Here is an 11,887-nt window from a genome sequence, read left to right as displayed (position 1 = left end):
TGCAAATAAAGTCTTGATCTATAACAACTGCACAAGCCACTCACTAGCATCAGCTACACACGTTACCATTGCAGACAATGCATTGTGTTCCAACAGTAAACACCTCTGGACACCGACACTTGCAAATGTTTTCAGCTGATGGTAACTGAGGTAGAACCTTTAGCCTTTAGGCTCCTTTCACACGGGCTTTCCGATCCGATCCGCCTGTCAGTTTTATCAGGTGGACCGGATGCCCCATGCAGCCCTATGGAGAAGCGGATGTCAGCAGGGACATCTCTGCTGACACCCGCTGCTATCCAATCCGATCCCGTCCATGAAATCCGGACGCATGGAAACCCTATTTTACATCTGTCTGAAGGATCGGATCGGATGAGCACGGACAGAGGAGAGGGGGGCTCTGACAGTTCCGTCTCTGCACACAGAGCGGAGACAGAGCTGTCATCCTCCTGCTCAGCGGGGATCAGCGGATTGATCCTTGCTGAGCAAAACGGAGTTCGCCGGGCGCACCACCCGTGTGAAAGGAGCCTAAGGACAGGGACTTCTAAAACTCACATTTAAAAAAAAAAGAAGCAATGCACATAACAGTACAATATTGTCATTTTTGTCCTGCTGGAGTTGCTCCTAAATAAAACAAAACAAAAGCTAAGCATAACTGCGCATGATTTTGAAAACCCATTGCATAGTTCTCCTATACACTAGAATTTAAGGTGAAACAGGACTGAGCTATGGAGAACTGATGGATCCAGCTCTTTCTCGCTCATACCAAACTGGTGAATGAATTCCTGGATTGCCAAAAATATTAACATGCAGTCTTCCTACAAGGTCAGTCCTTTAAAGATCATAAATGCTCTGGACTCTCAGCTGCGGTATAGTAGCATGCGCTCAGCACAGGTCTGGCCTACCAAGCTGGCATATTGTTTAACAGTAGTCTCATCATTTGGCCCCTTGCGTTTCTTCTTGTATATGCTATAAGGCATCACTGTACGTTTGTGGAGGACTCGAACTCGGCCCAGTTCTGTCAAGCGGTTATTGTCCCCTGTGAAATGGAAAAGAGGCAATAAGGCAATGTTTTAAAGAGATGATTGCCAACCATTGGCTCATGAATTACATGCAATTCTATGCCATCTGTAATGTGAAATACATATGCGGTTTGAAAATGTGCTGCATTCTACAATTCACAAATCAAAGGAATGCATTCCCATTTCAGTTTTGAAAAACATGAAGTTACTAAATTCATATTTTAGACTAGCTAATACTTTTTTTAAATATTGATTTATTTTAAAAACATTGTAAAGTGTAGTAATCCAGATTAACTAATTTGAAATCACCTCCTAGCATCCAGTTGCAGTAAACAATACCGTTTGCCAGGAGTTACGGCATTTTATAGATTATCTTTTCAAGTTCAGCTATTCTACTTCCTCCCCCCACCTCTTCTACCTTTGGCACATTATATTTTTATTTTGCAGAAGTTTCTGAGCAGAAGTTTGCCCCCCTCCCTCCCTGCCCACAGCCTCTTGGGACAGGTCACAGAAGACTGCAGGACCAATTTGAAAGCGCAGCACGGCTTGTGCATGTGCAGTGGGAAGCAGACTGTGAAGTTGCAAGGGGTCATAGACTGGATCCCCACAATAAAGATATTGGCACCGGAGACATGAAGACTGGTTAAGAATTGGCGAAGACCGGTTAAGAATTGATCGGGGTGGGGGAGGGCGTTGGATCCCTGGGCCTTTTTTTTAAGTCACCAGCTACAATATTTGTAGCTGTTTTAATATTATTTATTTTTTTTCCAGTCTGCAGAGCTTCACTTGCCAACCGCCTAACTGGGAATATACAGTTAACGGACGTTAAAAACCAGGGTTATGGCTGCAGCTAGATGCCATAACCCCCGATATCTTTTCTCTTAGGTAGCCAGCTTTCCGATAAATGTGATCTCAGCAGCGGATACGCCACCGGATCACTTTTAGAAGCAGCGGAAGAGGTGCCATACAGGAACTATCCAGCGTCAGTATGGTTTATGCATAGAGGTAAGCGATGGCAAGATGGGCACCGCTCACTTCTATGCCCTTGAAGGAACAGAGGTATGTTGACGTCCCTTTCGGTTGTAAACATTTTTTTTTTTCTTAAAGCAAAAAAAAAGAAATTTTTTTAAAGTGCTCTGTCCCCACGTGAACGCATATGTAGGTCATGCCCACATATGTAAAAAGGTGTTTGCACCACATTTGTGAGGTTTCACCGCAAATGTCTAAGTCTAAAAGTAAGCGAACACATACGTACATCGAGCCCACATATGTACATGGCGTTCAAACCACACATGTGAAGGATCGCCACGAACATTAGAGCGAGAGCAATAATTCTAGCACTAGACCTCCTTGGTAACTCTAAACTGGTAACCTGTAGAAATTTTTAAAGCGTTGCTTAATTTTTAAGTATCGTAGTTTGGCGCCATTCCACGAGCGTGCACAATTTTAAAACATTACATGTTCAGTACCTATTTGCTCAGTGTAACATCATCTTTCACATTATACAAAATAAATTGGGGTCTATACTATGTTTGTTTTTTTTGCATTCATTAAAAGTAGATTTTTTCTAAAAGAAATTGCATTTTAAAAAAAAAACGCTGCGCAAAAACAGTGTGACATAAATTTATGACGCCATTTTATTCTCTAGGGTCTCTACTAAAAAATATACATATATAATATTTGGGGGTTCTGAGTACGTGCCTAGCAAAAAATACTGCTTTAACCACTTTACCACCGGAGGATTTTGCTGTCTTACGTCCAGGCCACTTTTTGCGATTCGGCACTGTGCGACTAACTGACAATTGTGCGGTCGTGCGACGCCGTACCAAAATTATATTTACGTCCTTTTTTTCCCACAAACAGAGCTTTCTTTTGGTGGTATTTGATCACCTGTGCGATTTTTACTTTTTGCGCTATAAACAAAAAAAGAGCGACAATTTTGAAAAAAAAAAAAAATATATATTTTTCACATTCCGCTATATAACATCCCCCCCCCCCCCCCAAAATTTTTTTTTTAACATTTTAGGCCAATTTGTTTTCTGCTACATATTTTTGGTAAAAAATTGCAATAAGTGCATTTTGATCGGGAAAGATTTATGTCATTTTTTTTTTACTAGTAATGGCGGGGATCTGCGATTTTTTTCGGGACTGCGACATTGCGGCGGACAGATCGGACCCCTAACTGACATTTTTGACACTGTATGTTACTGTAATAATGACACTGGCAGGGAAGGGGTTAACCCTATGGGTGATTAAAGGGTTAAATGTATGCCTCATGCTTACTGACGTGTGTGGGGGGGGGGGGTTTCTGTGACACAGACAGAGATCGCAGGTTCAGCTATGCTGAATCCTGTGATATCTCCCTGTCTGCCACTGAGAAGATCAGCCTCTGAGAAGATCAGCCTGCTTTGTTTACATAAGCAGGCAGGTCTTCTCACGCTTTCCCCGATGATCAGGGAAGGGAGGCGGCGATTGCCGCCTCTCCTCCTCTGGCCCGACTCCCGCTGTGTCTAAACACAGCCGGAGGGCGCTGCTGAGACCACTAGGAGTCCAGCCACGTAGGTCTACATTGCTGGACCCAGGGGAGCCGACCTGCCGCAGTAGGAATACTGTGAGCAGTCGGCTAGTGGTTAAAAATGCCATCAATATGAGGATTAACATAATCAATGTTAATTGGGAGAGTGAAGTTCCATTTTAAGAATATACTAAAATCCACTGAAGACTAATCCAAATTTTTTAACTGGAGCTGAAATACTACAACACTTTCTTTCAGCCTTTGCACAGCTAAAAAAAAATAAAAGGCAAAGCTATGTTATTGTTCAGAAATAAACCGCAGGCAGAAAAATCATATTTTAAAATAGGAAAAAATTCAAGAATAGCAACAGTTTATTTTGGGAATAATTATCCAGAGGGGACAGCTACCCCCAAATCATTGCTCCCTGTTTAATTCCATAACTCTAGAAGCTGACTAGCAAATCCTATCACTGTTTGAATATGGTTCATGAGATGAAACCAGTTGGGTGCCTCAGGAAAGTTATGAAGAAGTAGCTTTTTGGAACATCTGGGAACAGTGACATAAATACAGTAGAGTCTGCTAAGTCTCTGATGGACAGAGAAGAATTGGATTCTGATCTGTTTCGATCAAACATGTTTTCACCAAAACATATGGGGCACAGCTGGCTTTCAGAAACCACCTCCTGCACAACAGTGAAAGCCTCTATAAGAAAGAAAAAACAATATGGAGTCTTCTCAATTTTATTACATGTGACATTGACAGCAAAACAAAAAACCCATACAACACCTACATTATATGTATAAATAAGGATAAAATAAAAATGCCATATGGTTATAAAAAGAAACACCTTAAAAAGGCACTCACTTTCTTCAGGGTTGCTGGTGAAGAAGCGGGAGTATTTATTGTCCTCCAGTAGAGGTATACATTCCTCTATAGAAACCCACAAGTAGCTCTCAGGGCAAAGGAGTTGTGATGGCTTATACTGACCCTAGAAAAGAAAAATGTAATGAGAAGAAAGCTCAAAAGGTTTCAAAGCCTGGGTTGCTTTTGATGTGCCAAAACACAGACTGATTAATTTAGAATAGAACATAGTCCATTATATACTCAACACTGTATTAGTTGACCATTCATGTTTAATTTTTGAGATCAAGTTTGCCAATCCCACTGTGTCAAGTAGGGATTACTGTGGATTCCCTTAGGACACATCAATAAGAAACCAAATGCCAAATATTGTGGAGAATGTTTTAAGTGGTTGTAAATTCAGAAAGTTTATCTTAATGCATTTAATGCGTTGAAATAAAAAGCCTTCTATGTGCACCAGCCCCCCTCAGCCCCTCCAATATTTACCTGAGCCCCCTCTCTATCCAGCGACGTCCACAAATGCCTCAGCCATCCGGGATTCACTCTTCCGATTGGCTGCAACACAGAAGCAGCGCCATTGGCTTCCACTGCTGTCAATCAAACTCTGTTAGCCCATTAGGAGAGTGAGAGGGGGTGGGGCCGAACGGCAGCTCCATGTCTGTATGGATACACAGAGCTGCATTTTGGCTCAGGTGCCCCCATAACAAGCTGCTTGCTGTGGGGGCACTCAACAAGAGGGAGGAGCCAGGAGCTCCAGCCAGGGACCCAAGAAGAGAAAGATCTGGGCTGCCCTGTCCAAAACCACTACACAGAGCAGGTAACTATAACATGTTTGTTATTTAAATGGAAAAAAAAAAAAACGAGACTTTACTAAGTACATAAATCTTAAGTACATATCTGTCAATAGAAAGACAACCTCAATTCCAGAAATATAAAAAATACAAAAATATGAAATATATAAAGCTTATATAGCAGCCAATCCTTGTAGTGTCATCACATACACGGAGAATAATAAAATGGTATGGAGCAGTGTTATATCAATTATATAAACAGCAATGAAAAGACATATATGACAATAGGTATATAAATACACTCATGCTTCAACACATAAGATGCATGTGAAAAAATGTATTTGATTAAAAACAATATTGAAAGTGAATGTGCAAAAACATTATACATCAATAATACAGCAATACTCATTGATGTATCGCATACTGGCAAATTATGAAATACTCACCTTAAAACAAAGCCCTCTCAGAGGCGCCCGATAACCGCTGAGAGGGCTGACATCTTCTCCCATCCATTTCTTCCGGGATTGTAAGCTCCAGCACTGAGAGTGGCCGGAGCCGCAATGATGTCACTCCCTCGGTTCCAGCAAGAAGCAATGAAGTTCTGGCACGATACGCCGGACCTTCAGAGTTTATTGCCCTTTTTTAAAGGTGACAAAGTCGTTAAACTATGCATTATGATAATTTTTCTAACAAGATGATTTTTCTAACGAGCATCTTAGGTTTACTGGTCCTTTAACCAGCAATGCTGAACAGGCAAAGACATAAAGAGATGTTTTGCTTGAATTTGAGCTTGGCTGCCACTTTCAGTTCAGTTTGTTTAAGATGGTGAGAGGGATATGTGTTCCCTTGTCAAGGAAACGTAATAAAACTAAAAACACAGCTTGGTTTCCAGTTGGCACATGACAGTTTTCAGTTAAAAAGCCCAATCCACTGTGCCATGCAGTTATGTGTACTCACCTGAGTGTCAGTTCCTAATTATAAATTATCTAACATTCTTCCCCCGCCAGGAAGTAGCTGTTTTTTGTCTTGCTTATCAATATTTATCTGTGCAGCAAACACAGATAACATTTGCATGCCACCTACTAACCCTTTACATGGAAGTTAAGGACTTTTCTAGTTAATGGCCGGAAAAGACTAATTACAAGTCTGATAGAGACTTATCACACATTGGATGTCCGCTTTCTCACTTGCAAAAATAGCTCATCCTTAAGAACACTATGCTGATGATCAAAAGGAATTAAAAAGGGATTTGAGTACACTGAAATAGATAAGAAAAATGCCTTAATAAGGTTTACATGTGCTCTAAATAAAACAGATACATCCCGGTCATGAATGTAAACAACTGCAAGGACACCCAAGGACACATTAATGAGTCAATGCAGTCCTTAAGTCGGCCACAGATGGATCAAATCTCCGCCGGTTCAACAGGGAATGGCCAAGATTAGATCCATCTACAGGGAGGCCGATAGTACTAAGGCTGAATGATCAATCAACTTTAGTACAACCAGCCTGTTGGAATATTTTTATTCATGCGATCACTGTGAGCGGCTACAGCCCCCTGCAGTGACCTATGTGTTTTGCCTGAAGAGAAGCCTCCCCTCGCCTGCAGAACACAATATCGCTGTGGGAGAGATTCCCCCATCAACACTCACTGTGTGGATGAGGGAAATGAGCAATACTGCATATGTATTCTAGATGCGCCTAAACTGCAGGGGCTCCGAATTAGTTTATTTTTCTGGGACTCTCTCCTACTGATTGAAGCTGACCACTGGGGAGATCATGTGAGCAGACCACCCTCAAAGTAGGTAAGTATACACATCTTTCCTCTACAGGGTAGTTAGTATAGGGTTTAAAATGAGGGGGGGAAGAGGTTTAAGTTTAGGTATAATTTGACTGGACCTCTACTTTAACTGTCAATCGGACACGTTATGAGCTAACAAAAAGACATAAGCTGGCCAAACACTAGTAGAATTTTATTTATTTCTTTATTACGGGTACTTATATAGCACCAAACATTTATTCCTCAAGGAACTTACAATCTAAGGTCTCCATTTCACATTTATACATTCACATACTAAGGCCAACTTAGACAGGAGCCAATTAACCTACCAGACAATACGTCATTTCCAGTCAGCTGGAACACGAACCAGTGATTTTTCAACAATACATGCTGATCCCTGTCTTCTTTGATGTAAACACAATAAAACCTTCTTTTTTTAAATAAATGAAATACTGCACCAAAAGTGTTCCTTCCTCTCCCTCTCTAGATGGCAACACTAAAGCTTTGAATACACGATTTATATACATACTGACGATTTATATACATACTGAATGGATGACAGCAGCGGTTTGATTTCATTCCAGTAACCTCATATATGACATCTTGGATTTTCCGATATGCGCAATTTGACTCCCTGTAATAGGGGTCAATCAAGTCTGGTGAGTGTATAGTTCGTCTGTATGCTGGTGGAGAGGAACCTTTCCTATACGCACTGAGGATGTTTTTCACGTGTGGGATTATATAGGGATTTCCAAATTTTTTATAATTTAAAGAAGATGTATTTATTTGTCTATTCACTATGATGATATGTATTTTATGATAGAAGAGCACGGTTCCTTTGAATAAAAAAGAAGGGTATTGGGACTTTAAATGAGGCACGTGAAAAATGCTAGAAAATTAATCAAAATGTCGTATTTATTAAGCAAGTTCACAAGTCATAGCACATACAATTAGTACATACATAAAAGGTAAAAATTGTTGATCATTTAATTTATATACACACCCATGCCATATTCAAATTCATCTATATACATGAATAGCATCATGACACTTAAGCAGCATCTGATATTGTGAGCCAGTATTACACATTGTGGTGGGATAATTAAAAAAACAAATTTACATGGTATAAAAGTATATCATGCATTGTAAAATATATGCATCTAAAGAGAGCTTGACGCGTTTCATCAATAAATTCCACTTCCTCAGGAGGGAAATGCATAAAATGTATCTGTGGAAGACATAAAAACCAGTATGATCTAATTAATAGACCTAAATGACAGGGAAATGAAAAATCAGGAGGGAAAGTTGTATGCATTTTATAGACACTTCTGGAATCAAGGCTATGTATCACTAGTGACCGTTACATGGACACTCTCGTCCTTATGGGGACTAGTGTATGCGTGCCCAGCTTTTTCCGTGGGTCCTTACCACCACAGCTCCTGGGATAGGCATTCTAGGCGGCCCCTAGTTTACAGTAACGCGAGTTTGAACTGCGAGCCAATAGGCAAGTACCTCAGGGTTGAATATCTCCATCCCTCCTGATTTTTAATTTCCCCAGTCATTTGCGTCTATAATTAGATCATACGTGTTTTATAGGTCTTCCACAGATACATTTTAAGCATTTCGCTCCTGAGGAATTGGAATTTAACTACAAAACGCATCAAACTCTTTTTAGATGCATGTATGTTTCTAAAGTATGATATACTTTGATACCATGTAATTTAGTTTTAATGATCCCACCACAAGGTGTAATACTGGCCCACAATATCATATACTGCTTAAGTGTCATGATGCTATCCATGTGTATAGATGAATTTGAATATGGCATGGGTGTCTATATAAATGAAATGATCAAAATTTTTTACCTTTTATTTATGTATGTACTAATTAATTGTATGTGCTATGACTTGTACATATGCTTAATAAATACGACATTTTGATTAATTTTCTAGCATTTTTCATGTGCCTCATTTAAAGTCCCAATACCCTCCTTATTTATTGTAAGAATCAGGGATGAAGGTACCTATCTAGGTGCTTCATTTAAAGTCCCACACCCCCCTCCCCCCCTTTCCAGCACGGTTCCTTTGTTTCTTTTCACGGTATAGGTGTTTTTTACACTTTACAACACGCAACTCTTTATTGTAGTTTGTTTTTTCGTTATTGGTTTGCGCAAATTTAGAACCTATTGGGATCCTTTATTTTCTTTTAATTAACCTACCAGCATGTCTTTGGAGTGTGGGAGGAAACCAGAGTACTCGGAGGAAATCCACATAGCCACAGGGAGAACATGCACACTCCCGGCAGGTTGCTTTGTTTTAAGAGCGATCGTTCAATTTTCTAATTGTTACTGAGGTAAAACTGGCAGTCATTTTAGACTGCAGCAATGAGAAATTTCGAAGGAACAGGATGGACATTTTTCCTTGCATGATTGAAAAGTGAATGTGGTTTTTATTCCAGAAAGTCTATTCATTCTCAAATCATATGTTAATCAATTTGTCATCAAATATTCTGAGAATTTTCATACAAATGTTACAAATTCTACTAGTGTATGGCCAGCTATAGGGCTTCCTTTATCAAAGAGTCTAAAAGAAAATCTATGTTAGGGCTCGTTCTCACCAGAATTAGTCATACCTTTTTCCTAGGCGGGCAAAGTTCCCTGAAGTCTTGCATGCTGCATTTGCCACCTAAATCAAACACAGGAACCGCCAAGAGTGCAGTGTATAGTGTTTGGAATGGAGGTCAACAGACATTAAACGGTATTTATAGTCACAATTTGTTTTAAAGAAAGGACCAAAGCCAATATCCTGCTATATTTTGGAGTTTATGTCCACTGCGAGATTTTTCTTCACCTCCTTTTATCAAGATGCATCAGGTAATGAGAGGATAACTCCAAAAAGTAGGGTATCTCCCAGAGGGGACAAAGGTGAAATGCCTCAGTGGGGACACAGGCGGCAATACAATCCTGCCAAACAGTCTAACCGTTCCATTCTATCAAAAAAAAGTTTCACCTATGCATATGATTAGTCCATTAGTCAGTCTACAAACGATGTTGTACCTACACGACTCAGATTCGCTCCTTCACTATGTCACTTTTCAGTGCTCCTATAAATATGGCTGCTGTTATAAGGGGATAAAGACTGCTTAAGTTAAATAAGACGGTTCTTATTAGATCATATGTAATAATTTAGACGCACCAAACAATGTCTGTTTTCTCTTTCCTTCCTTGGAGAGGAAATTATTAGGGCTGCAACTAACCATTATTTTCATAATCGATTAGTTGGCCGATTATTGTTTTTTTTTTTTTTTTTTTTTCGATTAATAGGAAAATAACCTTTAAAAAAATTGTGTATAATTTAGTTTATTAAAGTTAAAAAAAAAAGGAAAAAAAAAAAAAAAAGACAATTTCTAAATACCTACATGCAGTGGTAAATATAAAATAACCAACTATATGGTTAGGGAGCACAATCTCTAATCCACTCCAAGAATAACAGACAGAAGAGATCTACTGTATATTGTATTAGGAGGTTGAATCTGGTAAATATCATCAGACTCAGAGTTCACATTTTTTATTTAAAGAAAAAAAAAATGAAAGTGTTTTTTTGCAAATTTGCAGACAGAACTGTAATATATGATGTATGACAGACTCTCTTGTCATAGGCAGGTGGCTTGATAAAACCTACCTGCGCCTGCTGTCACTTATGCTGGCCATACAAAAACAATGTCTTCCTTCAAAAACGATTTTCATTTTAAGAACACTAGTTTGATTTTCTAATAGTGGGGTCATATTGATGTTAGTTTTCGACCACAGTGATGGGAAAATTTGAAGGAGCACAATGGAAAACTTCTTGGTCAAAGGAATTTTCAGACCGTGTATGTGGTTTACTTTCAGAAATAACATTCATTTTAAAACTGAATGTTAAAAGTGAAATTTTCAAATGACATTCTTTCATTCAGCGAATGTACAAAGATTTTTCGTATGAATATTCTCGTCCAAAAATTGATACATAGATGGCCAGCATAAGGCTCGGTTCACACTTATGCAGTTTGCTTTTAAACCGTTTCTGCTGTGCGTTTTGCTGCAATTTGCATTTTATTTTGCTTTTTTTTGGCCAATTTGTTGTTGGGCAGATTAAAAATTTCAAATTGCAGCAAAAACACACTACATGCTTTTCTGCAGCTTCTCCACTGAAGTCTATTGAACCAGAAAAGCAAAAAAAAAAAAAAAAAAAAAAAAAGAACAGTTTTGCGTTGAAAAAAGTCCTTGACCCTTTCCAAATATGCAGCGGCTAAGAAAGTATAGATGTGAATGTGTCCCACAGGAAACCATGTTAAATGAACTGTAGTGAGTTTCTGTAAAAAGCACCAACAAAATGCATAGGTGTGAACCAGGCCCAAGACGTTTAGTAGCAGCAGCATGCTTATTTTGTATCAATTGTAATAATGGGGTTAAAAAAACTAAAATTATCCTTTTTTTAGTGCAAAAGAGCAGATAATCACTACTATAAGGGATTCATTTACACTGTGAAACAGTGAAAGTAATAATATATATTACTTATATCATTTATATAATAATAAATACAACCATAAGTAGGATATATGGGCATTTTAACTAGGAGTCCGACATAAAGGGAGATATAAATCCTTTATATAAAGTATACTAAAAGTTCAGACTTTAATGGATATAATCATTTTAAATATAATGCACAATACTGGTAAAAGTTGACTTTAAATGTAATTGTAATGCCTTATATATTACTTCCAGTCTATCAGCCTCCACCTTCTCTGGGTTTAGATGTTGATCTTCCCTGCACAGAGTCTTTAAAGTGATTTTTTTTTTAAAACAACAAAAATGTTATACTTACCTGCTCTGTGTAATGGTTTTGCACAGAGCAACCCTGATTCTCCTCTTCTGAGGTCCCCC

General features: G+C 38.9%; 1 protein-coding gene across 4 annotated transcripts in view; it reads right to left on the bottom strand.

The window, feature by feature from the left end:
- Window positions 1-535: 535 nt before the first annotated feature.
- Window positions 536-11,887, bottom strand: part of ATE1 (arginyltransferase 1) — a 153,456-nt gene continuing 142,104 nt past the window's right edge. For all 4 annotated transcript variants that reach the window (XM_082267397.1, XM_082267395.1, XM_082267396.1 and 1 more), the window contains 2 exons: window positions 4,399-4,522; window positions 536-1,036 (listed from right to left, as the gene is read on the bottom strand). In XM_082267397.1, the coding sequence (XP_082123523.1) occupies window positions 858-1,036; window positions 4,399-4,522 (303 nt within the window). In that variant the 3' untranslated portion in view covers window positions 536-857. The remainder of the gene's footprint in view (window positions 1,037-4,398; window positions 4,523-11,887) is intronic.

This window comes from Pelophylax lessonae, assembly GCF_965119305.1.
Source record: "Pelophylax lessonae genome assembly, chromosome: 9".
Classification (NCBI taxonomy): domain Eukaryota; kingdom Metazoa; phylum Chordata; class Amphibia; order Anura; family Ranidae; genus Pelophylax; species Pelophylax lessonae.
Note: the sequence above shows the minus strand (reverse complement) of the source record. Positions and strands in the feature narration are given on the sequence as shown.